This window comes from Saccopteryx bilineata, chromosome 2 (assembly GCF_036850765.1).
Source record: "Saccopteryx bilineata isolate mSacBil1 chromosome 2, mSacBil1_pri_phased_curated, whole genome shotgun sequence".
NCBI classification, from domain to species: Eukaryota; Metazoa; Chordata; class Mammalia; order Chiroptera; family Emballonuridae; genus Saccopteryx; species Saccopteryx bilineata.
In genome coordinates, this window is record NC_089491.1 from 5,713,475 (window position 1) to 5,740,768 (window position 27,294).

General features: G+C 57.9%; 1 protein-coding gene across 1 annotated transcript; it reads right to left on the minus strand.

The window, feature by feature from the left end:
* Positions 1-4,485: 4,485 nt before the first annotated feature.
* PRDM12 (PR/SET domain 12) lies at positions 4,486-18,659 on the minus strand. Its single transcript, XM_066254622.1, has 5 exons — positions 18,437-18,659; positions 16,474-16,664; positions 14,910-15,065; positions 6,631-6,742; positions 4,486-4,892 (listed from the first exon to the last, which is right to left on the minus strand). Exons 1-5 carry the CDS (start codon positions 18,657-18,659, stop codon positions 4,486-4,488), a joined length of 1,089 nt encoding a protein of 362 aa, XP_066110719.1.
* Between the last annotated feature and the right edge of the window lie 8,635 nt (positions 18,660-27,294).

Sequence of the window (27,294 nt, forward strand, 5' to 3'; positions counted from 1 at the left end):
ATTGAATTCATGAGGGCTCCACCCTCAAGACCTGATTAACTCTCAAAGGCCCCACCTCTTAATACCATCACCTTCGGGTTCAGGATGACAACATATGAATTTGAGGTAGGGCAGCACACAAACATTGTCCACTGCAGTTCCCTTTTCATAGAGGGGAAACCAATGCCCCAAAAGGACTAGAATTCCCATAACAGTTGGTGGCAGGCTCGGTGTTTCTGCCAACTACACTTGCTTTACCCCAGAGCCTGAGCCCTTATCAACGCTTCTGGAGGGCCTGGTCCTTTGCCGAGAGCTGTACTAACATTATGTTACTGCTGCTCACCCGCGGCCCATCTTGAAGGGAGGCATTGCTCTTCCCTGAGGGTCCGTTAGGGTCACTGAGTCCCAGCAACAGACCTGCCACTGGGATTAGAACCCAAAACTCCAGATTTCCTGGTAGGAGTCCCCTTTTCACACCATGGAGACAAGTGGGCACCTGGAAGCAGAGTGCACATCCCAGAGGGGCTTGTAAGAAACAAGGATTCTTTAGCCCAGACTTAGAGGTTAAGGCTCCACAAAGGTGGGGTCCAGAAGTCTGGGTGTGTGTTTTAGCTGCCTAAATGATATTCATGGCTAACAGTCACGGATCCCCCCACATCCATCTACCTCCCCATCTGTGCATCCCCAGGGCCAGCACCCCAAGCCGGTCAACCTCATCTCTCACCAGGGCATCACCTCCTAGCTCACCCCCCTAATTGTGTGTTTACTGCTCCTACCATTCAATCTCCATACAGCAGCCAGAGGGAGCTTTTAAAAACAGGTCAATTTAAACCACTTCCCTGCTGAGAAGGCTTCTGGTGGCTTCCCTCCACACTAAGAATAAAATCCAAACTCATCATTTTGGCCCCTCCCTGTCTCGGACCTAATTGTCTCCTAACCAGCTCCCCTGCTCACTCCACTGCAGCCAAAGCACTGGTCTCCCATGGTTCTGCGCACACCAATCTGATCGCCACCTCAGGATCAGCGCATTTTTTGGCCCTCTCTGCCTGAAATTCTCTTTCCCCAGGTCCTTCTGTGGCTGGTTGCTTCTCCTGACTCAGATCTCAGCTCAAAAATCACTTCCTGAGCCCTGGCCGGCTAGCTCAGTGGTAGAGCGTCTGCCTGGCATGTGGAGGTCCTGGGTTTGATTCCCGGCCAAGGCACACAGAAGAGGCACCCATCTGCTTCTCCACCCTTCCCTCTCTCCTTTCTCTCTGTCTCTCTCTTCCCCTCCCACAGCCAAGGCTCCATTGGAGCAAAGTTGGCCCGTGCACTGAGGATGGCTCCATGGCCTCTACCTCAGGCACTAGAATGGCTCCGGTTGCAATGGAGCAATGCCCAGAAGGGCAGAGCATTGCCTCCTGGTGGGCATGCCAGGTGGATCCCAGTCAGGTGCATGCAGGAGTTTGTCTCTCTGCCTTCCTGCTTCTGACTTCAGAAAAATACTTAATTAAATATCACTTCCTCTGAGAAGCCTTCCCTGACCACCTTACCTGGAATAACCCTCAGTCTCACACTTCAGGTCACTATCCACATGCCCTAATCACCCCAAGGCTAGGTACCAGAGAGCTAGAGACAGCTGCGCCCATGTCTCAGAGCCCACAGAAATTATTCAAACTAGCCAATCCTAAACCTGCTCACCCTGCCTCGCCCGTTCCCTTCCACAAAAACTGCAGTAAAGGCTCTTTCCACATTTTCTCCCTTCCCCTCTGCCTCTTGATTGACTCTGGTGCTTCCTGATGTGGCCCTGTATTGTATGCCCTGAGCCTATAAATCCTAAGGAATTGTGAGGATAGCAAATTCTTCTCAATAACGATTCTTACCTGCTCGTCTTAGTATCTTCAGCAGGGTGAAGGTCTGCAGAAGCAGGCTTACCAGATGCACTTTAGCCTGCAACCACAGCCTGCTGCCACCAGGTGGGTTCTGGAGACTAGGTTGTGGCCCCTGTAATCTGTAGCTGGGACTTCATAGAACAGAATTCTATATGGAAAGCGATTTAGATTTTTATCAAGGTCTCCCGGACTTCTCTGCAGACCCCTTTTTTTTTTTTTTTTTTTTAGGAATCCAGAATTACTGTCTGGAACCACGGCATCTGGGCCAGGAGGGTGTTTAATCCTACATCATCCATCTGCATCCGAAGGGTTTGGGAACAGAGAGCTTTGGTTAGAGCCCTGAGTGGGGGCTGCAGTGGGAGGAGAGGAGTGCCACCAGAGGCATCAGAAACCTAGTGGCGAGGTATCAGAGGAAAGCCAGTGTTTGTCATGAGAAAAGGGGAAGAGGAATACCAAGGGTGACTTGCCCACTGGCTCCCCCTAGGAAGGAAACCCCCGATGGGAAATGCAAATGAATACATTAAATGTACATCTCTGTCCATGCTCTCACCCGTCAGAGTGCAGTCCCCCAAAGTATGGAGGTCTTTGGGAGAACACACCTGAAGCTCCAAAGGGGGTTAGCCTGTGTGTGCAAGTGTGCATTCCAGCGTCTACAGGGGTGTGTGTGTGTGCACACGGCTAGCTGAGGGCGCACAGAGGGGGGTGCCTGAGGTGGCCAACAGCTTAGAAGGGTGACACCCTCACGGCTGGCATATGCTAAAGCACAGGTGAGAACTCACACTCCCCAGAGCCACAGCTCCTCCCGGAGATAGGAGCCAGCGCCTAGCCCTGCATTGATGGCCCCTCTACTCTTTGGTCCTCCTCAAGGAGGGTTGGAAGTGGGTGCCCAACACATTTGGAAGTTCTAGGCATTGGGAGGGCACTCGGTGGCTATCGTGGCCTACCTCCACTGGTTGCCTGAATTCCAAGTTGCCCGTGAAAATGAAAAAAAAAAAAGTAAGAAGAATTCGGGGGAAGTGACAAAATGGAATGCTAATGTTTGAGAGTCAGCCCATCCCTTCTAAGATTTCTGGTTGCTTTACAGAATGGCCATTTTGGGGGGAGCTGGCACTCCAATTATGACAGAAAGACTTTTTCTTATAATTTTTCCCCCCAATGATTTGAGAGAAAGAGGGAGAAAGAGAGAGAGAGAGAGAAAAGCATCAATTCATTGCTCCACTTGATTGTTCCAAGTTCTCCTTCATGTGCTGACCAGGGTTCCAACTCACGATCTTGGAGCACCAGGACAATGCTCCATCTACTGACCCATCTGGCCAGGGCCAAGAATTTTCTTTATAGATGACACAAGGGTACATGGGAAAACTCCTCCCACCCCCTCTCCAGCTTCCAGGCATTTTCCATATAGACAAAACTGTCGGCCCGTTTAGATGCTAAGTGATAAATGCTCCAAGTATATTTTAGAATACAAGAGAGGTACAAATGTATTTACAGTTATACATACAATCAAATAATATATATCACAGTTTTGTAAATATCATTTTAGATAAGTATTTACAAAGTTAAAGTGACCATTTTCTGGAAGCAGAACACAATTTCTTGAAAACTCTATACACTTGATACTTTTCAATATTATTATAGTTTCTTTCTTACAAAACGCCCTATGGAAATACTAGTAAATGACACCAGAGGGCGCCCAGGACCGAGTTTGGGGAAACGGGAAAGAGCAAGGGAGAGCGTGGGCTGACTGCGGACACCCACCCCCGCCCCTTCCTGCTCAGCTAGGAAGTGCTCTCTCCGCAATCTAGTCTGGCCCTCCTCTTGCTGGAGTGTGGCGGCGAGGATGGGCAGGAAAACTTCCCTTTCCCAAACATGATGTCAGAGCTGAAGGGGAGGGGGCCTTTGTCCAACTCTTTTTATAGATAGGAATAAGGGAAACTAAGTCCAAAGAGGGGCAGGGCCTGGCCCGGGGTCCCACAATGTATTTCCCTTTTGCCTGTACTCAACACTGCAAAGCATCCATGCTTCCCACATCCCCAGGGAGCCGTGCTGGGTCCGGTGCAGGAAGGTGGCCTAACGGAGACACCCCCTCCCAAGAGCAATGCACGTTTCTCTGGGTCTTTTTGGGCTGCCGCTGAGCCCTGTCAGCCCCCAACTCTCAAGGTCGTGTCCGTGACTCTGGACATTGCAGGACACCAGTCCCAAGAGGCAGGACGAGGAAATAGATGGGCGTACACCAGGCCACTCCCAGCACACAGCTCTCCGTGGGGGAGTTTGCGGTTCCTTCCCCCTCGTAGGGCCCTCGGAAACTTTCAGTCCCCTCTTCTGCCACCCACGAGGGGAATGCCAACCTGGGCGGCCGGCTAGAGAGGAGGAGAGAGACTCGGAGGTTAGGCCCGGCATGGGGACCACCCACCCCAAGAGGAGGGCAGCCAAGCAGCTGCAACCAGCTGGGTGACTCCTGGGAAAGGAACGTCGTCTCCCAGTGTCCTCATCTGAAAAACGGGGCGACAAGTGTATGCCTGGGGGTCTCGGAGCGCAACAACACTACGGGGTCCCCGGGAAGAGAGAGGAGCCAGGCTCCGGGGCGCAGCAGGCGGGGAGGCTGGGCCCGGACGCGCGGGCGCGGGCGCTGCGCTCACAGCACCATGGCCGGCAGGTGGTGCGCAGCGGCGGCCGCGGCGGCGAGCGCGGGCGCGTGCGCATGCGGCGCGGGCAGCGCGGGCGAGTGCGCCTGCAGCGCGGCGCTGGGCGGCCGGTGGCGCGCGCTCTTCTGGTGGGCGCGCAGGCCCGCCAGCTGCGAGTAGGCACTCTGGCACACCTGGCACTTGTAGGGGCGCTCGCCCGTGTGCAGGCGGACGTGGTTGCGCAGTGTGGACGACTGGCTGAAGCGGCGGTTGCAAAAGCGGCACACGAAGGGCTTGTCCAGCGTGTGGATGCGCATGTGAGAGCGAAGGTTGCTGCGCGAGTTGAAGCCGCGATGGCAGATGACGCAGCGCATGCGACCCGCGGTGCCCGCCGTCGAGTCCGCCGGGTGGAAGTCCTCTGGCCACGAGGCCGGGGCGAGGGGGGAGAGCGGGGGCCATGGGACAGGCGGGGAGGGGGCAGAGAGAGCAGCCTCATTAAAACCGCGCGGCTGAAGACCAACATCACCGCCCTACCCTGCGCACGCGCACGCGCACGCGCGCGCTCCTCTCGGGGATCAGCCCATCTCTAATTCACCGAGGGTTCCTGGGCAACTGATGGGGAGCGCTGGCAGGGGGTGGGAGAGGTAGTAAGGGCCCCGTTTGGGATCAGACAGGACTCCAGACCATGCTGTGAAACTCGAGACTTAGTGACCAAACCTCAGCCTTCTCATCTGTAAAATGGGAGTCTACTACAACCTCACAGATCTCTGCGGGACTACGGGGGATGATCACAAAAAACTGCTGGCTGTTGAAGGCTACTCTGCTGAGGACTTACTTGCCTTAGCCTGCCTGTGTGAAGTGCCTGCCTCGTAGTAGCCTTCTATAAACGGAAGTCACTATTATAACCCTCCATGCCCTCAAAAAATCCCCCTTTTTTTTTTTATCCCACAAACATTTACTGAGTGCCTACTGTGTACCAGGGAACTGTGCCTCCCCTTCCTCACCCCTAAAATGGAGGTAATAATGGCATCATCCCATGAGCCTGCTGTAAGGACTAGAGAAATTACTGTTTGTAAACATTAGCTTCAGAGTAAGGGTTTAGTAAGCATAATTCATGAGCCTCAGATTCATCCTCTAAAAACAAGGATAATCAGCCTGACCAGGCGGTGGCGCAGTGGATAGAGTGTTGGACTGGGATGCAGAGGACCCGGGTTTGAGACCCCGAGGTTGACAGTTTGAGTGTGGGCTCATCTGGCTTGAGAAAAAGCTCACCAGCTTAGACCCAAGGTCCCTGGCTCCAGCAAGGGGTTACTCGGTCTGCTGAAGGCCCGCGGTCAAGGCACATATGAGAAAGCAATCAATGAACAACTAAAGTGTTGCAATGCGCAATGAAAAACTAATGATTGATGCTTCTCATCTCTCACCGTTCCTGTCTGTCTATCCCTCTCTCTGTCTCTGAAATAAATACATAAATAAATAAATAAATAAATAAAAACAAGGATAATCAAATTTCACAAGATTTTCTGAGGATGAAATGGGATAATACCCGTGAAGCTTTTAGCTCAATACTTGGCACAAAATAGGTCATGAGAAAATGGTCTCTGTCATAATGATCAGGGTCCCTCCAACACACACGGAGGCACATTCTGCCCCGCCTTCATTCAGCAGGCTTACACTGAATGCCTACTCCGAGCCAGCTGGGCACCAGCGACAGGGTAGGAAAAGGTACTGAGTGTTGTGACTGAAAGGGAGCTTAGAGGTCATCCTACTCGACCTCACTCCTTTAAAGACTGGGGAACTGGGTCGCAGTGCCATTCCTAAGATCATACAGCAGAAGTGGAACTCCATCCAGGCTATCGCAGCCCGGCCCCTTGCCCTGCCAAACCCGGCTGCCTCTCTGTGGAACTACCTACACCATCACCTGCCCCCAGTCCGTTCTGGCCAGAAAACAGGAGATCTGCCTTCCACTCATGCCTGGACCATGGCGCTGTCTCCAGAGGTACTGACCTCCTTGAATCAGTACATCCCATGTGCTTAATGGCGTTGGAAGATTAGCCAGGGTCCCTGGAAGCCAGAAGCCTCCCTACCCCCCCCCACACACACCACACGGGTTTCCAGGGGTCCTTTGTCATTGTGGCCTCATGAAGAATACCTACCATGCTTGTTCTTCTTCTGCTCCTCCTCTAGCCCAGGGACACCGGGGATCCCTAGGAAGGTGTTGTGCGAGTTCCCATACCACACCAGCAGCTCCTGGTCAGGTGGGATCATCTGTAGGGAAGAAGGCAAAAGGAGGTCAGGGCGGCAGTGGTCTGTGTGTGCGTGTCCATGTGACTGTGTGTGAAGGCAGAGCTCTCTGCGCATCCCCTCACGGCCCGAAGGCAGCGGGCCTGGCACCTGCCATGGAAATGTGGCTCCAGTCTCAGCCCGGAGAAAACCACGCAGGGTCTGGTTCTGCAAACCAACCCCCAGCAAGGTGCACAAACACTCAGGAGACGCTGACATGCTCCGCTCACCTCTCCCTGCCCAGGCTTCTCACCATCAGGGGGAGCAGAGCTGCCTCCCAGCCGTGCAAGTGCTCCCACGCTGATGGCAACAGCACAGAAGCCTGACAGCAAGCAGAAGTAACGGAAGACCAAAAGCTAGAAAACTTCATTTCTTACCGAGGGGAACCAGGGTCAGCCAGCCCGCAAGCCTGCAGGCTGAGCTGCATGCTCCCAGGAGCACGGGTAGTGGGGCACCCCATGGTACTTGGTTACACCCTGCTCAGTAATGTTCTGGAAGCAGCTCTCATCAAAGCACCCACAGGGCAGCGCCACATCACAGGTACAACTCCCCCCATCGCAGGGCTCTGCCGACTCCATGCACGTGGCAACTGTTACAAAGAAGCACTCGGGTTGATGAACTGTCTCCACATAGGAAATGCTGGGCCACTCAACCTTAAACAAAATCCCTGTGCCGTGTCCTAGACATAGAACTCTACAGATGGTGACAGGGCTCTGCTGCTCCCAGGGGAGCACCTGCCCCAGGGAAACGGCCCTCAGGAGGGAGGATTTGCAGTGACAGTCCAGGGAGGCTGTGGAAGGCCTACTCCTGAGTGGGGCTGACCAGAAGCACCTCCTCTCCGTTACATCGCAAGGGACTCCCAGTTACCCCTGCCAGGGACATTGGGCAGTGGGCCCAGCCAGCTAGAACAAATGAGAAAGGGGCAGCCCATCCCTTCCTGAGTCCTGGACCCCTAAGAAATGGCCTTGGCACCCACCCCAGGAGTCACTCTGATCTGCCCAGAGAAAGACGGGCCCCTCCAGGCAACAGCTGGTTTGTTTGCTTAGTGGGTCCTCTTTTAGTCAAGCACAGAGTATCAGACGGGATTCCATTTCGGGGTGTCTGCTATCACAGCAGAGCAGGACCCTCCACTGGCCTCTTGGTCAGAGCGAAGGCCCCACCCCTTCCATGTGGTTCTAGCCCGCAGACTCCCACCGTGCTGAGGACCTGCTGTTGAGCACGCCTTTCTTCCTCCGGTCAGAGCCAGAAGACACTCAGATACTCACAGCCAGCTAGCTCTGCTCCCTGGAAGCAGAGGGACACGGAGAGAGGCGGGGTGGCAGAAGGAACATGCCAGGGGGCCCAGGTGACCGAATCCTCCTAAGACTCAGCCAGGGGCCACCATGACCCTTTTCAATAGGCCGCACGGCCTATAGCGCATCGCGTCGAGCCTCAGGGTGAGTGAGTGACGAGAAGCCAGGCGGAGGGTGCCACGCCAACTCAGACTGACAGGGCTTGAATATGGAAGAACCAAGTGCAATCTGAACCCAAGAAAATTCAGCTGGTGCTTCAAAGAAAGCCGTCACCAGAGCAGAAGTCCCAGAGGCCTCTGCTCATTCACAGTCATGGCCGCTGTCCAGGGGGCCGGCAACTCAGAGCAGGGAGCCCTGTTAGCAAAGGGCACGGTGAAGGGAGAGGTTTGCGAGCCCCTTAGCAGAGAGGAAGATGAACTAAAATATTTCAGATAAACTCATTGTGAAGAAAGCCGCTCTCCACGACACAGTGCTAATGGGTCCTCTGTCACCCAGTCCCTACCTAGGTGACCTTACATAAGTTGCTTTGCCTCAGATGAGGGGGCAGGGGACCCCTAAGGTCCCCCAACTTTACGACCCTGGCCAGGTAGCTCGGTTGGTTAAGCATCATCCTGACACTCCGAGGTTGCGGGTTCCATCCCCAGTCAGGGCACATACAAGAATCAACCAACGACAGCACGAATATGTGGAGCAATAAATCAATGTTTCTCTCTCTGTGTCTCTCCCCCATCCTCCCTCTCCAAAACTCAATCAATCAAGAGAAAAAAAAAAGACTCTGACTGTAAGTCTCCTCTCCTCCAACACTGTCCCGATCCCTGGCTTCAACTCCTCTCAGATGAAACCAGACATTTGTCCATTGTGGTTTTTCAAATGCAACCAGTCCCATACCAGACAGTCTGAAGGTGCCCTTCCTTTAAGAGATGGTACCACAGGGAGTTCCATCTCAGGCCATTTTGGGATCCATCAGGCTCCCCACGTGCTAAGCATGTGACCTTGGCTGGGCAAGCCTCTGGTTCTCAGGACATTCGCACCATTGCTCTGGGTTCACTGGGTACGTGTCAGGGTTCAGTGGAGCCAAACATATCAAGCTCTTTGCACAGTCGATGCCCTGGAGAGCTTGTTATGATTTCTGCCCCGAGATCGCCAGCCTCTCAGAGAAGCTGCCAGCGATCTCTGGTGCACCGAGTCCCGCAGGCATCCCTACAGTGTGGCGCGGGCCGCTGGCACCCTTAAAACCCAGAGTGACCCGTGCCTTTGCCTTCACTGTCCAACAAGAGCACAGGCGGGGCCCATAGGCCCCAAGGACAGCAGTCCCACCTGGTGCCACCAGGTCCTGGTCCCATATCACACCAGAGAGCACAGACGAGGGGTGGGGAGGCTCAGCAGCCCCCAGCTGACGTCGCCCTGAGCCACCTCTCTCTACCTCCAGATTCGAGGTCTGGGAATCGATGACCTAAGTCAGCACAAGCATCTTTTTTTTTTTTTTTTTAAACAGAGGCAGAGATAGACAGGGACAGACAGACAGAAATGGAGATGAGAAGCATCAATTATCAGTTTCTCGTTGCGCGTTGCGACTTCTTAGTTGTTCATTGATTGCTTTCTCACATGTGCCTTGACCGCGGGCCTTCAGCAGACCGAGTAACCCCCTGCTGGAGCCAGCGACCTTGGGTCCAAGCTGGTGAGCTCTTTGCTCAAGCCAGATGAGCCCGCGCTCAAGCTGGCGACCTCGGGGTCTCGAACCTGGGTCCTTCTGCATCCCAGTCCGACGCTCTATCCACTGCGCCACCGCCTGGTCAGGCAGCACAAGCATCTTAATTTTAATTGACAATCACAATGGTTATTATATCCGACAACAAAAAACATGGTGATGATGAAGGAGGAGCCAAGAACGTCTGAGATTGCCCAAAATTTGAATATTATTATTCAAAATGGTTATTGAGAATATTCTTTCTTACAGAAGAGCTTCCATATTGACTGTTTCAATGTAAGGGTGAGCCATTTATTTGCTCACATTTTTTAAAATTACTAAAATTAATTATAAAATCAAAACAATGGTGCAGACCTATGGACAAAAATGGGTAAACACGTAAAAGGGCATCTAGTGAAAAGCGACTCTCCCACTCTGGAAGCCTGTCACCGTGGCCGGTTTCCTGTGAGTCTTCCCCCAGGAAAGGTCTGTCATTTTGAGACTATTAAATGATGATTTAAGGTCTGTGGGCTGCAGCGTGATGGGGCAGAGTGACTTCCACTTTCAACATGATGCATCTGATTTTTAAAAATTAATGAGCCACTTTCGTACCATTTTTATACAAAAAACACTTTTTTTTAAAGAAAGAAAATCTGTGAAGAAGAACCTAGTGGAATGGAGAATGACACATAACTGCAGACAGCGAGAAGCTACCAGCTCTCAAAGCCCAGCAGGGGAAGGCAGCCTCGCCCCTGCAGAGGCTGGAAACTGGCGTCCCCCTCCGCCCTGCGGAGCCCTGGAAAGCCAGAGGCTGCTCCCAGCCTAGACATCTGGTCTCTGCCTGTTCCTAGACACTCTTCATGCAACAGCCCCGGAGATCGAGACCAGGAGACCAAGGGAGAACAGGCGGCCTCTTCCCTGGGATTCTGGTACTATTGTCTGGAGACCCCCGGGTTCACACCAGCCTGTCGCCTAAGAGCAAAGGACAGCCCCAGCCTCCTGCAGGCCCCCTAGTCCCCTCTCTAGCACTGATTCTCTATGGCCAAGAACTCCAGCCTGGCCCACCCGGGGCTCTCCACTGGGGCTCAGAGAACCAGAATCAGCTATTGGTTTGCTTTTCTGGGAACAGGGATCGGCTCAGGACATGCAATTCCCAAAGCAACCGAGTCCCACACCCTAAAATCCACACCACCAAGCCTGGAGGTGGGTGGAGAGAGTACCGGGACCCCAGGCTTTCATTGGCAAATGACACAATCTCTCAACTCATGCTTCTTAACCTTCCCTATCGGCCCACAAGTTTTGTTCTTCCCCCTTCCTATTCCTGATTTTTTTGTTATAAATTGAAATGATGGGGTTTGGGGTTTGTTTTACTAAGAGAAATTTGTGCTACACTATTGACCGTGTTCCCAGGAGGCTCTCCTGCCCTCCGCGTCCCCAGCCGTGCAGACACCCTCGTCTAGAAGGATCTCAGTGTCATCTGGACGGATATCAATTTCCATTGTATTACAGATATCCTGACACACCAATTAATAGAGTCCCAGCAAAGAGATATTGGCCAGGGAGGCCCCACAGCATGGTGACCAAAGGCTCTGCTCTGGGTCAGACAGGCCTGGATTCAATGGCTCAGCAACTTCCCGTGATCTCCCTGAGCCCTGTCCCATTGTCATTAAAATTAGCATAGTGATGGAGAGCACCTCACAGGGCTGAGAGGAGTCCGTTTCTAAAAAGTTACTAAGCTCTGGCTGATAGCTGAGAGCTCCGTTTGGATCGAGCATCAGCCTGAAGTGAAGAGGTTGCTGGTTAGGTCAGTCAGGGCACATACAGGAACAGATCAATATTCCTGTCTCTCTCCCTTCCTCTCTCTCTCAAATCAATAATAAAAAATTTTAAAAAATAAAAAGAGGCTAAGCCCCAGCAGCTTCTGACACATGGTAAGTGCTCACACAGGTGATAGTGTTGTTAATGTTGCTTATCTGTGATCGGAGCACGGTAACTGCATCCACCGATGAACACGAAGACAACGGTGTTTGTGGTGTTTGTCCATACGTACGGGGCCAACAAAACAAAAGGGGAGATGGGGCCACGGGGCTCCACGGGGCTCCCCTGGGCTCCCCTGGGGGGGGGAGCTCAACTGCCTGAAATGAGGAGGAAAACAGCAAAAAGAAAAAACCCACATTTCAGGGCATAGTAACTTGCCAAAAAAATAAGGAGGGGGAAGACTGGGAATTTTCTCGCCAATTTTCAAATCCAAAACCTTCAAAACTTATTCCTACATCCTTTTCTTGTGCTGAGTTTTGGAGTCAAAGGTCTTGCTCCTGGGGGTAGGGGTGGGTTAGGGTGGCATTATTTTCCTGGGAGAACTGGGTCCATGTGTTTCCCTTTCAACCCAGCCTCCATCACCTGCAGGAAGAATAATCCATTCAACATTTAGCTCCCACTGGCTACGGGCTGGGAACTGTGTAGCTGTGACCTTTTAGGCACCCGAGATGATAGTAAATGCTTCCTAGTTGAAATGAGCAAGGGGGAGGGTGCCCCAGGGATCACATGACAGTAGAGAAAGCCAGACACAAAACAGTTCTGGGGACTCTCCGTTGACTGGCTGGCCTCGAAACCCCCCACCCTCGTCTCCACTTGGACGGCTGTCATTTCCGATTTGTGGAAAATTTGGGAGCAGCGGTGGTATGTTCCACTTATTAGATAAAGATCTTCCGTTTTTTGTTTTTTGGGTTTTTTAATTTTTATTTTTTTGTCAAGTAATGGGTGACTGTTACGGAATATAAATAGTTCTGAGTGACAGAAAGACTAAGAACACAGATCACACAGAGGCCTCTCTCCCGGGCTAACCTGCACACAGGCACAAGACAAACAGCTGACTCTTCCAGAGACATCTGGGAGCGGCCTGGGCACAGCGGTTCCTCCTGGTCGGGCCTAAAAGAGCCGCGTGCACTCTGGCCTTGGACTGCTGCCTGGCAGTCACACATGCCCAGACACTTACTCTGGTAGGTGGGGCCTGACACTGCAACCCAGCGTGAGAAAATGATCACCAGAGAAAAACGTGCCCAACTTCACTTATTCAAAATAAAATGGGTGGCCCTGGCCAGGTAAAAAACTGTAGTCCAGATACACAGAGTTGCCGGTTCAATCCCCCATCAGGACACATGTTTCTCTCTCTCTCTCTCTCTAAAATCAATAAGTAAATTTTTTTTTTAATTTAAAAATTAAAGGGGTGGTATTTTGTGTTCCCTTGCCCTTGGAGGTCTCCTGCAACTGCCCCGCCCTCTGACTCTGCATTTCTGTATAAATGTCTATTAACACGTTCTGGCTCCGGTCAGCTCCCAGCCAGCGCTATGAGAGAGGACACCCAGCGAGATGAGACTCGGCCCCCGCGTCTGCCCCAGCCAGAGCCCTTCTGCCAAATCACCTGGCACTCCTGGTCTGTTTCCTCTGTGCCCGCGTGCGTGCGTGCGTGTGTGTGTGTGTGTGTGTGTGTGTGCGTGTGTGTGCCTGTGCGTGCGTGTGTGTGCGTGCGTGCGTGTGTGTGCATGTGTGCCTGTGTCTGCACAGGAGGGACGGCGTGCGTGTGCATCCCCGGGCTCAGCCGTATCAGGATGGTGGGGTAGCAGTGGACACACGTGAGTGTGTGTGTGTGAGGCCGAGAAGGTGAGGGGGTGAATCTGGGGGGTGCTCTCTAGTAGAAGTGGGGTTCAGCTACACCTGAGGCCGACCCAAGGCTGTCCGGTGGGGAATCCTTGCTCTCACAGGGTGGCAGCCCGGCTGGATGGTCACGGGAACCACTCTGTCCTGGGCCCCGGACACCTTCGGCCCTCGGCCTCACACATCCCACCCCAGTCCAGAAATGTTCACCTTTCCTTATCTTCCGCTTCCTGGGCCTCCCAAGGCCCCACCCCCACCCCCTCAGCCGGGACCCACTGCCTAGCCACACCAGACAAACACCATTCTGGGGTCTTCCCTAGGAAACTCCCTGGGGCCGGCTCATTCAGGGGCCACTGGTCCTCAATTCCAGAAGCTGCTAGGCCCCAGAGTCCCTCCGGCCTTGAAAGGACTTGGAGCTCTGAGGCCCAGGGAAAATGGAGGGTGGACGCACAAGAAGTCATTCTCTGACTCGAGAGGAGCTCCTTCAGCCCACCTGAAAAACTCAAACCAAGCCCAGCGCCGCCCCAGGGGGCACTGTGGCTCTCCCCGCCTGCATGCAGAGGCATGAGGTCCGGACAAGTGAGGGGGAGACAGCCCACCGCCACCTCGAACAGCACTCACCGACAAGCTGACACCGTGCCACGGGGCAGCTGCCCCCTCCTGGGCCAGACACCGAATGAATTCCTGCCAAGGGACACTGTCCGGGGAAGACCACCAAACCACACAGCTTGCCATCGGCTCCTCCCCAAACACCGTGAGCTTGTCTGCCTTTGTCCAAGCGGCTCCTTCTCCCAGCCTTCTCATGCCCTGGGCCAGGCTTGGCTCCCCGCCTTCGGGCCATGGAGCCATGGAATACAATCTTTGTCTGTCTGCCTCCCTCCTTTTCTCTCTCCTCCGAGGAATTTCGCCCAGCGCAGGCATTAGTGTCAACACTGTCCCGGGTGCCCTGTAAGAGCTCCTGCGTCTGCCTGCCACCAGCTGAGATCCCGTGTCCTCATCTGTAAACTGTAGCGACCGCAGGATCCTCCCATGTGCATCAAATATGTGAGCAGTACACAGGATAACGCCTGCACGGCACCTAGGAGAGGCCTGACACCCAGAGCGCTCAGCACGTGACACTGAGACCAGAGTAACGATCCCCATGTCATCGGTGTCCCACGCACGCAGAACAAGGGACAACGCACAGCTGACACGGTGCAGACACACTGCCCCCGCACCCACCCAAATGCTCTCCCTGGGCTGCCTTCCTGTATCTTGCTCTCCGTAGCTCTGTGGCTTCTGAACCCCAGGACACCCCCGGGGATCTCACTGTGGAGGTGCTCATGACATTCCCAAAGGCATCAGTCAGGTCAAAAGTTCTGTCCGTTCCGATCTCTAGCGGGAAGCGTGCCTGGAGGTCCTACTCCTGAAGACCATGATGCATGGGCCTCGGCCTTACAGCCCGTGCCAGTGCTCCCCTGTCCACAGCAGACCTCGGACATGCTGCCCCGTTGCTCCCTACACCAGCACGTACACTCACCTCGATGGCCTTGTAGAAGATGCTGGTGCCGATCTGGACCACCTCCAGGTTCTGCTCCTGCTCATTGCGTGCACATTTGATGTAGGTCATCCAGCTTCGGTGGTCTTCCTGGCTGGCATCGATAAAGTAGCGTACAGTGCCATCCTCATTGAACACCTAGACACAGGTGAATTGGGGACCAGGTGAGGCAGGAGCTATGTCATGTGTGCCACCTGTGGCCAGGCCAAGGCTCCACACCAGGCACATCCACACACTCTTTCTCCATCCTCACGATGGCCCCGGGAAGAGGACAAAGCTCTTATCATCTCAGTTTTCCAGCTGACGAAAGAGAGGTTCAGAGTGGTACAGGGCCCGAGGCCAGCCGGCTAGAAGTGGCCAGTAGGGAGTCAGTCTCTAGGGTCCCACAGACTCCTTCCTGCTGTCCTCTCCACCCCCAGAAGAAAAGGGCTTTGGAGGAATCGCTGATGGGACAGAGCAGCATCCAGCTAGCTCTCTGGGGATGGAGAGGTGCTCTCCAGAGCAGTGGACAGCAGGGGCCAAAACCAGAGGGAGCACACAGAAGCCTAGAGCTGTAAGGCTGGCTCCCCGGGGCACCTGGCCCAGCCTAAGCCCCTTTGTGGGAACTGCCAAGTAATTCAGAGATCAAACTGGACCCCAACTTCCTAACCCAGCAACAAGAGCTGGCTTGGGCCTGCAGGGGAGCGAGAAAGTGAGGTCAGGAGAGACCTCTGGGCCATCCCTGTTTCCGTCCTCCTGCTCCCTGGACCAGACCGGCTGCAGTATTTGTCAGTTGTGCTCCTCCAGGACCTGCCCGGTGGGACCTGTGATGGGGAGCCCTCTGAGGGAAGGGCAGTGAGATTAGGGAGGGGGTACCCTAGCTTGGCCTCTGCAACGTGCAAGCCCCAGGAGGAGGAAGTGCTTTGGGAGATGCTTTGTCCTCAGGGCGACTCTCCCTGGCATCTGGCAGTTTCCGGGAAGAGGATCTGAGGCCTCTCTAAGCTTCAGTTTCCTTCTGTAAAATGGGAATAGTAACTCATGGGGCTGCTGCAACATTCAGCAAATGCAGGACCCTGCTCAACGCTGACTCAGCGCCAGGTCACCGGTGAGCTTTTCCAATGTCATCGTTCTGCCTGGGTGCTGAAGTTGATTCCCCAGAAGCACGGGCCTCCTTCGTGCTCCATGCCAACCACCCCCAGTCTCAGGCCAGGGCTGGCTGTGAGGAACTTTCTGTGCTGCTTCCGGGTGAGGAGAAAATGCAGATGGCGGGGAGATGGCTCCCGGCTCTCAGCGGGACCCTGGGCAAGGGACCTGTTCCCCTTCGGTCTCAGTGTGCCCTCCTCTGTGAACTGGGCCAACAACAGTCGCACTCTCTAGAGTTGGCCAGAGAAAAGAGGGTCCGATTTTTCCAAATGAAGCCTTTGGGGGCGTACTGGGGCGGGCTGGGGAGGTCCGGCCTGGGAGAGCTGCCGGGCCAGAACGCCAAGGCTCCCAGTAAAGGCGGAGGCAGCTGCAGCGGCGGCCGCAGGCCCCACCCCGCCTCCTCCCTGAGCCAGGGGGTGCTCACCTCCCACATGAGGTTGTTGTTCTTGCAGATGTCCACATGCTCCGGGGCGATGACCCGGCCGGTGAAGGGGCCCATCTCGGTGCCCGCTTTGATCCACGTTTTGGAGAAGATGCCGAGGCCCTCGCCCGGGATGGAACTCTGCGCGATGATCACCTCCGCCGGCAGCACCAGGCTGGACAGCTTCTGCACTTCTGCGGGGCGGGGGCCGGGCGCCTGGGTCAGAGCCCGAGGACTCCACCCATGCTGCCCACTGACCAACCCCAACCCGCCGGCCGGGGCGACTGCAGGGCGTGTGCAGGGGGGCCTGGGGGCTGTGGAGACTCAGCGACCCAGGTGTCCTCTGATCGCAGCCGGGAACCCTCAGTGCCCTTGAAATCGGTGCTTTGGAGCTTATTTCTAGGAGATTTGTTGTTTTTTTAAAAAAAAGTTTCTCCACGAAGTCTCAAAGCACCCACAGTTTCTCCTGCCCTCCACCCCGGAATAGTTGAAGGACTGCAGCGACTGCGGTGAGTGATTTTACAAACGCGTAAACCGGCGCCCACTCCCCTGAGAAAGCGACGGCCAAGCCCAGACTCTTTGCCCAGCCCGGTCTCCGGTTCTTCCGCGCCTTTCTCGAAACTCACTTCGCGCCTGGGCCCCGAGTACTGGCGACCTCTGACTCCTTTTGGGGTTTCAGGAGACCTCGCCCCCAGGACGGGCTGGCCGCGCTGGAAACAGACCTCGGACTGCGAGCCCACGGGGGCTCAAAAGGAACCAGGGGTTCTGCGCTCTGGCGCGCCCGGGCCCCTCTATGCGACCCAGGCCCGGGACGCCAGGAAGGGCGGCTCCCGGCCCCAGGCGAGCCAGGGCAGTCGCCTCTCGGGGCCTGGAAGAGCCGGGGCAGTCGCCTCTCGGGGCCGGGAAGAGCCGGGGCAATCCGCTACCCCCCGGGGTCCCCCTGCCGGGGCCCAGCGGCCGGTGTGGGAGCGGCGAGAGGCGCAGGGGCGGCCTCCGTGTCTTACAAGGTTCCCCTCTAAGCTACCTGGGAAAGTACCCGGCGAGCGGGCCGGCTGAAAACGGGGGGTTAAACGGTGTCCATTGCGGCGCGGCCGGCAATTTGTTACGCTGTTAAAGCGATCGCATTCATTCGGCTCCATTCGAAAGAAATGGCTAATTCTAAATTCATTAGCCCTGGAAGAATGCTGTAGCAGTAAATTGTAGCTCAATGCGGAGGGGACTTGTTTAAAAGGGGCCGAGGAATTCCCCTTACAAAGAGGGGGGATTAGATGGTTGACATAGCGTGAATGGAAGTGGAATTAGTCTGCACGGTAAATTAAGAGAGGAACAGAGATCGTCAAGGGGAAGAGAGGGCGACGCGCAGAGATGCCAGCGCCCGGGAAAGATATTGTTTGCTGGTTGATGAATGAGGAGTAAGAACTTGAGACATCTTAAAGAAAAGAAACTTTTCTCGCTGCCTTTCTCTCCCTCGGTCTCTCCGCGGCTTTCTCTCCTCGCCCGCCCCTCCCCCGCCCCCTCCCCGGCCCCCGCTGCCTTTTCAAGTTCTGGGTTTAAGTGGGAACTTTCCCCGGTCAAGCCCAAGTTAACTAAATGAATTTTAAACCCCTTCTTTTTGAGTCAACTGCTATTACACGCCTAGTAAGGCTTTAAATGCCAGGAACTCGCCGGCTCAAAGGGGTGAGGGTCGGGCCGGGGAGCGCGCCCCCCTCCCCGGACTGTGCAGCGTGGGCGCAGCGACCCTTCTCCCAGCCGCGGGGTGGGGACCCGTCCCCTGCGTCGCCCGGGCCTGGCTGCTGGCGCCCAGCCGGCTTGCGGGAAACTGAGGCCTGCGGAGCAGCCGGAACGCCCGGGTGGACGGGAGAAACTTGAAAGCCCCGTGTCCGTGCCGCGGCCCTCGGGGCGCCAGGTGAGGCTCCCAGAGCCGCCCGGAGGAGGGTGCGCGGCCGGCCCCGACGGCGCGACTCACCGCCGGAGAAGGACTGCGCCAGGACCTCGGCGGTGAAGGCTGTCTTGGGACTGGCGTGGTGGCTCTTGTCCTCGAAGAGCTGCTCGCCCAGCACGTTGCGCCAGCGGCCGTACAGGAAGCTGTGCAGGATGTCGGAGGTGATGACCTCGGCCAGCGCCAGCCCCGGCGCCTTCAGCCCCGTCTTGAGCACCAGGGCCTCAGCCGGGAGCACGGAGCCCATCATGGGCGGCCCGGGGCTCGCCGGCGCCGAAGACGGACGGCCGGGCCGAGAGAGGGGCGCGGAGGAGCGAGAGAAGAGGGCTGGTGCGGGAGAAGGAAGAGGAGCAAGGGGAAGCTGCGGGTGCGGGAGGGCGGCTGGGGGCGGCTGGGGGCGGCGGGGCGGGGGCCAGGCGGAGAGGGAGAGACGGAGAGGGAGAGAGGGAGAGACGGAGAGGGAGAGAGACGGAGAGACGGAGAGAGACGGAGAGGGAGAGAGACGGAGAGACGGAGAGAGGGAGAGACGGAGAGGGAGAGAGACGGAGAGAGGGAGAGACGGAGAGGGAGAGAGACGGAGAGAGGGAGAGACGGAGAGAGGGAGAGACGGAGAGAGGGAGAGAGAGACGGAGAGACGGAGAGAGAGGGAGAGGGAGAGAGACGGAGAGACGGAGAGGGAGAGAGACGGAGAGGGAGAGAGACGGAGAGACGGAGAGAGGGAGAGACGGAGAGAGGGAGAGAGAGACGGAGAGACGGAGAGAGAGGGAGAGGGAGAGAGACGGAGAGAGGGAGAGAGACGGAGAGACGGAGAGAGAGGGAGAGGGAGAGAGACGGAGAGACGGAGAGAGAGGGAGAGGGAGAGAGACGGAGACGCAGCCGAGACGGCAGAGGCGGCGCGGAGGGCGGCGGAGACGCGGGTGGCGGCGGAGGCGGGCGCGGGGTGCGGGAGGGTCGCTGCGGAGAGGCGGCGGCGGCGCGGGGCTCTCGGACGCGCCTTTGCCTCTGGCGCACCGGCCCGGACGGTCTTCGCCTTGGCCAAGTCTCGGCGCCTTTATAGGAGCCTCAGTGACCCTCCTAATTGGTTATTAATGACGCCCTGACGTCGGAGGACAGACTTGTACCCGGCCGGGCTCAAGGAGCCTTCGCCGCCCCAGCGCCCCGCTCGCTCCTCCCGCCCCTCCCCGGCCCTTCCTCCCCCTCCTCTTCCTCCTCCTCTCCCCTTGGGAAGCGCGGGGAAGGGAGGGAGGCTCAGCCCGCCGCCAGGAAAGGAGGGGGCCGAGCTGGGGAGGGGGCTGAGCGAGGCTTGCTGGGACCCCAGGGACCGGACCGGGCAGGAGGAGCCGCTGGCCTCGGACTCCGCCAGCCCCGGGCGCACCCCCTGGCCCGGGCCAGACCTGCGCGCACCAGCCCGACCCGGGTGGGTCCCGGGGCGCTCAGAGGCTCAGAGGCTCCGGGCCCGGGTCTGTGTTAGTCCCCCCGAACCCGCAGGCCCTGCGCGGGCGGTGCTGATCTCCGCAGTCGGCGCTGCCGGAGCCCGGGCTTCGCTTCACACGGGCAGCTCCGACCACGCAGCCCGCGGCTCCCGGCCGGGGCGACACCAGCCCTGAGCGAAGCGGGCTTCGCGGCGGAACAGCGGCCGCCGTCGGGGCTGGCCTGGGACGGACGCGGCTCCGTGGGCGAGGGGCTCCTGATCCCAGGAGGGCTAGGGCGAGTCGGGAAGGGAGGACCTAGTCCGCACTGGCCGCCCGCTGCTGGGAAAAGGCTTTCTTGCTGGATACAGGGAGGGTGGAAAGGGGCTCCGGGCTGTACTGAGTGGACGCAGCGTCCCCCGGAGGGACGCCCTCCCGAGACTGCGGGCAGCCCTGAGCCAGGCCGCGCCGGCTCCAGACTCCAGCCTCCCAGGTCGTTCCCTCAGTTGCAATTTAGGGAAACCCTTTGCGTTCCAGCACTCCTTCCTTCCTTTCTCCTTCGACCTCCCTCCTCTCTGGCCCTCATCCCGACGTGAGACTTTCTGCGGGGAGTTCCCAGGCACCAGAGCGCCCGCGCGGTCCCTCTCTCACCCTCCCTCCGGAGACAGGGGACGACTGAGCCCAACGCCAGGAGGGAAGGCCAGCGCTTCCTGCGGGCATCGCAGCCTTCCAGGGTGTGTGTCAGGTCCCCAGCTCCGGCCCCAGACGGGGGAGGGCGGCACGGAGACACCCCCCACACCTGCGGAGCTGCTCAGCCAGCTTCCCCCGCCGCTGGTATTTCAGATTCCGTGAACAGAACCTGGAGAGCGGGAGGAAGCGACTCCCAGGTCTTCTCCGCAGGGAGGAGTGTGGGGGGACAGGGGGGGTGGCCTTCCCACGGGGAGTCACTGTCTTGCGGCCTCTTGGCCAAGAGCTCCCTCCCGCCGTGAGGGTCCCGCCTTCCCTAAGCCAACCCCAGACTTGGCAGCCCCGGACCCCCGGCCTCCGCGTGCTGGGCTCTGGCCAGTGATCTCCGACATCTCAGGATCCGCATCCGATTGTAAAGGAAGGACGTGGACAGCCGCCGGCTTTCGGACGCAGGGCCCAGGGCCGCCTCGAGGCTGAGGCCTGGGGAGACTGCACCGGGCAGGAGGCGCGACCTTCGGGCCTCCGCCAGCAGAGGGCAGCGCTGCGGAGAAGCACAGCCGGCGGGCTAGGTCCCTTTCCGACGCCTCCGGCGAGTCAGTGGCTCCTGCTTGAGCGGAGGGGGGCAGACTGAGTCCGGGCGAGGGAGCCCGGTCGGTGCCGGGGACTGGGCTTCTAGGAAGACTCGGTGGAAGAAGACGCGCGCCCTGTGCGGAGGACGCGACGCCGGGAAGCATTACCCGGGGCCACCAGCTCAGTCCCCGAGCCCCGCGGGCAACCTCAGCGCCTGTGGGAGACCCAGGGGGAGTGAAGGCTGCTGTGCGTCCTTGGGACGGGCCCGGTCCTCTCTGGGCTGGTGTCCGTGTCTGCGCAACTGTTTGCGTTGTACTTTGTGAACTGAGGTTTCTTCCCGCCTCGCCATTCTGTAGGTCAGATGACTTCCCTCTGGAAGCCCCGAGGATTTTACCAATTCCCGGACCACACCCTACCAAGAAAAGCCCTCTGGCGCGCAGCGTTTGGGTCCTGACCCCAGGGGTCAAAAGGTGGAAGGACTGAGACCTCTGACCGCCAGGGAGCCCTGTTACTTTCTCGGAAACCCACAAACTCCGGGAGCGGCGCTGGGAGTGGGGTGGACGCGGGGTCCGGAATACCCGCCCGGCTCGCGCGCCCGCTGGCCCCGCGCGTCTCCACCGCGAGCTTCAATCGTGCGCTTCTGGTCTAGCCGTATAGACCCACCCGGACCGCGCCCCAAAGAAGGGTGTCCTATAGGGAGCGACTCGGTCTAAGGCTCATTGAAACTGGGGAGCAAGGACTCTGGTTTTCATCTCCCCTCGCTGATACCGCGAGGAAACTCCCTGCACCCTCCGGTGTTTCTTGACGGATGAGCCCGGTCGTTGTCCGCGGGGTTCGGGCGCAGAGTGTGCGGGGACTGAAGCCCCTCCGCTTGCCTCGGCTGGGCCCGAGCTCGCAGGCGCTGCCCCGCCCCCCTCGCGCCCGCGGGCCGCCGCTCCGCGAGCTTTTTAATATTCATGGGCGTTAATAGAGAGGCCCCCAGTATATCGGCCCATTGTGGGCGGCTCGTAGGGCTTGAATAGGCCCCGGCCCCCTTTCTTCGGCGCAGCTCCCCGAGGGGCCGGGCCAGGAGTGAATGGCCCGCTTCCCGTCCCGCGTCCCCACCCCCTCGCAGGGAGAACATCTTTATCCCCGCCACGGCCGCCGCTGCCCAGGCCCTCCTTCACGCGGCCCGGGCTCCGGGCGGAACGAATCAATCGGTCGCGGCTCTTCGGCGGTCATCTTCGTGGCCTGTCTTCTCCTCGCTGAGCCCACGGGAGTGGAGAGAGGGAGGCCGTGGCAGGCCGACGGACCCACGGGCTGGGGAACACGGGGAGAGGGCAGCAGGGCGGCGCTGGGCGGGCGGGCCGGGCCCCCGCAGGTTAGGAGGGACTCAGGGCCCCACGGCCACCCGGGCCAGGTGATTTCTACTTGTTGCCCGGTGCACGGAGGAGGGAGGAGGGAGGAGGGAGGAGAGAACGAGGGCAGCGGCCCAAGCGTGAAAAGCCGTCCTACCCCCCCCTCCCGGCAACAGTCCCCCCCTGTGAGCAGGGGGCCCAGGGTGAGGGGCTCCCCAGGCCCCGCGCCCCGGCCTGCAGGGCACTCTCGTTCTGGCCCATGCACCCAGGTCCGGACGCGCGCTTCAGGGGGGCTTCCCGGTGGAGGGGGCTCGAGTTGGTCAGCAGGGGCCAAGGCGCCCAGGTCCCCGCTCCTCCCGCCTCACTGTCCCTCGGAGGCGCAGAAAGGAGCCCATTGTCCGCGGGAAATACATTTTTGGGGGCCGAGTGAAAGCCCGTCTTTCTTTTGAACTTTAGAAGAAAGTCTTCTGCCCTTGCCCTCTGAGGGAGAGATTTGTCTCCCCCTGCCGGGGGGCCCCGCTCGCCTCCTCCTCCCGAGACATCTGCTGGGGGAAAATCCACCCTGGAGGGCAGGTCGCGCTCGCTCTAAGCCCCGCGAACTCATTAAAAAGATATTAGCGACGGGGGCGGCTCCCGCGCAGGTATCGATCGGCCGGAATGAGCCCGAGGAAGAAAAGGCGAAGAATGTGGACGTGCCGCGCCCCGACCCCTCCCCACTCGGGCCCCCTGCGCCCCCGCCTGGCGGCGAGGACGGGGCCCCTGCGCTGTCACCACGTACTGTCGTCCAGTTGCTTCTGCAGGCGTCTCGCCCCCTCCCCCGGCTCAACCCTCGCCCACCAGGCGCCCCCGCCTCTCGCTCGCTCGCTCGCTCGCGGGACCCGGTCTTTCCTCCCCGCTTCCCTCCCTCGCTCGCTCGTCGCCACCGTCGCTCCCTCCACATCCCGTGTCTCTCCTTCCGTCTCCTTCTCGCCGCGCCTCCTCCACGCGCGCCCTCTCCTTCCTCTTCGCTTACACGCCGGCCCCCCACTCAAGCTTTCTCACCCCCTTTCAGCTTTCTCTTCCCAGTTCTCTCTCTTGCCGCCTGGGGTCCCAATCTTTCTCGTCCCCGTTCCCGCCCTGGCCTAGGGTCCACCTTCTCCCGCCCCCCATTCTCGCTGGCCGGCTCTGAGCGCCAGGGCGTCCCCCCCGTCAGCACAGACAAAGGCTCGACGGCTGCCGTGGAGGGGTGGGGGGGCGCGGGCCGCCGAAACGGCTTCAATAGACGTGACTCCGGGCGGCCTGCGCGGGGCTGCGGGCGGAGAGGCGGCGGCAGCCGGGTGAATGGAGACAGCACCCGCCCTCCATCTAATTAGCCTTCGCCGCCGGGGAGAGACAAAGGCGCGCCCTGGGGCGCCCACCTCGAGCGCGTTCGCGCGGCGCTGGCTCCGTGGCCGGCCGGTGTCTGGCACGCGAGTCTCTCGGGGAGCGGGGCCTCCCGGAATCTCGGCCCAGCCCCGTCGCTCAGGCCCGCGCCCCAGGCTCCGCAGGGCCAGCGCCGAAGTCCCGGCAGATCAATGCGGCGGGACAGGGCAGAGAGACGCTCGGGGAAGCTCAGGATCCAGCGGAGACTCGGCTCGCGGGAGACGAGGGCGCACGCCTCTGGAGGCGGCGGGGGCAGGGAGAGGGAGACTGAGGCCGAGGGAGGTCGGGATGGAAGGATCCCGACGAAAAGCATAGTCTGAGGTGGGGACACGAGGACGCGGGGGTGAAGAAATCAGAGGCAGGGATTCCAAGAGACTTATGAGAGTTCGGGAGGTGGCCAAGAGGCAGAGAGAGGGAGGGATGGGGCGCTTCAGACACTGATGTTGGTGTATGTGTGGGGGTGCCCCTCTCTGCCCCTCTTTCTTCGGACTTTCTGGCCTCAGCCCTTCCCGTGAGTCTCCCGGCAGCCAGAAGGAAGCCAGCGATGCCCGCACACACCCCCTTCTTTCTCCAGAGGCTGTTCCTACCCCACACTCAACCTGCCTGGCCTTCTTCCACATCTCCACTGCCCAGACTTCTTGACTTCCTGCCTACCAGCCCTTGTGCCTACTCATCCTACCACCTGTCTATGTCCCCAGAGCAGAGAGAGGGTCGGGGGGGTACCCTAATCCTGCCACCCCCCCACACCTGCCACCATCTACACCTGTCACCTGCTTCTCAGGGAATCCTGGGGCTCTGGCTGCTCCTTTGCTCAACAGATATTTATTGAGCACCTGCTGTGTGCCAGGCACCGCACAAGACCCTAGGGGCACCAGGGTGACCAGGGCAGACCCAGCCCTTGCCCTGTTGGACCAGCTTCCAGCAGTACAGGGGTGCATCCCGGTGGGGCCAGAGGTGGTGGCAGCCTCTTCCAGACCAGCCTCTCAGGGTCCTTGTCCGAATGGCTCCACCTCCACTGTAAAGGGGAAACAGTAACTTTACCTGCCTCATTAAAGCCCTGCGTGCCCGGTTAGCAAGTGCACAATAAAGGGGTACCCTGTGGCTGTCATTTCTGTTATTGCTCCCTCTAAAAGGTCACTTGGCCTCCCATGTACAGGTCCTCTGAACCCATTAGGAGACACCCCAGGCTCGGATGTGAGTCCAGTCCTGGCTCCAATAGGTATTGCTGGGAGCCATGGCATCCACTTCGCCTCTCTGAGCCTCAGTTTCTTCACCTGCAAAATGGAGATAACAGAGCTTTCATGAGGAGGGTTGTTGTGAGGAAAAAATATATAATGCACAAAAAACTCAGAGGATAGTGAATGTACTTGATATATGGAAAATATCAACAAGTCATTGCATTTGAAAAGTAATACCTGGTCATGCTTGGGCATCTGTGAAGTATGAAATATGAAAGTATGAACCAAGGTGGGTACCAAATATCGCATACAAAGGGATACTGAAAAGCACAACCCTATGCTAAGGAGGTTGACCAGTATGCCAAAAAGTCTGTGATCCATGTCTTCCAAAGAGTAGCTGGAAAGAAAAAGAAAACAACCAAAAAAACCCTAATAACAAGAGTAACAATAATAATTATTATTAACATTTGTTAGGCACTCACTAAATACTAGTACTTTCAAGCACTTCACAAGGATTTCCTCAATCTCTCCTCACTTAACACACTGCGGTAGCTGCTCTAATTATCCCCGCCTCTCAGAAGAGGAGAGACAGCCGCAGAAAAGTGCTCAGTGCCTCAGGAACAGACCCATCCCCAGGCAACGGTAACCCTGACCGCGGTGACTGCTGTAACAAGGGGTTTATTTTCTCTCATAAAAGACCACAGATAGGTATGTCTCTGTGGGCCCTGGCTCAGCCGCTCAGCGAGGAGAGGCCTGAGGTTCCCTCTGTTCTTATGATCACAAAATGGCTGCTGCGGCCTGGCCATCATAATTGAGGCAGGCAGAAGAAAGGGAAAGTCTCATGGACATCCCAATGGTAACAGACAGCCAAGAGCAGAGCTGAGACACAAACCCAGGCAGCCTGACTCCAGGGCAAGGCCTTAACCACTGTCCTGCACGGCCTCCTGGCTGGAGCTGCTGAGGCCAGAGGAGCCACACCCTTGGCAGACCCGTGTGCCGCCTGCCAACTCCAAGAGGCTGTTCCAGTGGGTAGGGAAGCGGCTCGCACTCGCTGTGGTGAAATCAGGCATGAAGTGTGCAGAGAGGAACTCCATGGGCCCTTCTGACTCATCTCGGCAGCCTGGTGATTGGACCAGCAGCTTTGTGAGGGCAGAGACCTTGCCCAAATCATCCTTGGTCTCTGAGGCCACCTCTGGGGCCTGGCACACAGTGGGTGCTCAGCCAGTGAATGAACAACGGGGTGGATAGAGACACGATGGCATGAAGAGGCTGTGAGGGACAACGAGCTGTCTGGACTTGCCCACCTTCTCTGAGTGCCACGAGGAGGCCTCTGTGTCCTAGCTAAGTGGCTTCCTCACTTAACACACTGCGGTAGCTGCTATAATTATCCCCGCCTGAGTGCCACGAGGGTCCTTGTCCCTATCAACTGGGCAGAGCCAATAGGCTAGGGCAGCCCAGAACCTCCCAACCCTGGGGTCCAGGCAAGACGTGGAAAGAGATCCTGAGGCCCAGCCACAAATTCTCTCACCTGTACTGACACAGACAAGTGGGAAACCGTGTCTCCACGCCTAAAGCCAGAGCCAAAGGGATCCACTGCAGGGGGCTGGGTCCCCTCAAGGCAGTTGACTCCCTCCCACTCGCCCCAGCCAGGGCTCCAGACTGCCTAGGCCTCCCTGCCTCCAGCCTGTATGCCGTCACGTTGCAGGACGCCTCTCGGACAGCACCTTGGTCGTCACTGCTGCGCTACTTCCAAGTCTATCTGCAGCACCAAGCGTAAAGCGATGACTGCTCCCACTCTCTGAGAGATCTTTTTCATTTTATTTATTTTATTTTTTTAATTCAATGAGAGAAGGAGAGGCAGAGATGACTCCTGCATGCATCTCTACTGGGATCTACCTGGTAAGCCCACTAGTGGGTGATGCTCTGCCCATCTGGGGCATCGCTCTGTTGCTCAACAACTGAGCTCTTTCTTAGAGCCTGAGGCAGAGGCCATGGAGCCATCCTCAGCACCTGGGGCCAACTCGCTCCAATTGAGCCATGGCTGCAGGAGGGGGAGAGAGAGAGAGAAGCGAGAGGAGGAGGGGTGGAGAAGCAGATGGGCACTTCTCCTGTGTGCCCTGGCCAGGAATCAACTCTGAGAGCTCCTTTTAGTGCCCATGCTGAGCGCTCGGGTCACACACATGCCCACGTGGCTACTGAAAATTCGTAGCGATTCTGTAAGATCTGTTCCAACATTCACCCCATTTTATAGCAGAGGACACTGAGGCCTGGCAAGAGTAATGACGGCGCTCTGAGCCTGTGCC

Excerpts from the sequence above, each read along its gene's own strand:
- PRDM12 (XM_066254622.1), bottom strand. The coding sequence starts at position 18,659 with ATGATGGGCTCCGTGCTCCCGGCTGAGGCCCTGGTGCTCAAGACGGGG. Across the intron at positions 16,665-18,436 it reads GGCGCAGTCCTTCTCCGGCG|AAGTGCAGAAGCTGTCCAGC; the intron begins GTGAGTCGCGCC and ends CCCGCCCCGCAG. Across the intron at positions 6,743-14,909 it reads TCTTCTACAAGGCCATCGAG|ATGATCCCACCTGACCAGGA; the intron begins GTGAGTGTACGT and ends TCTTCCCTACAG.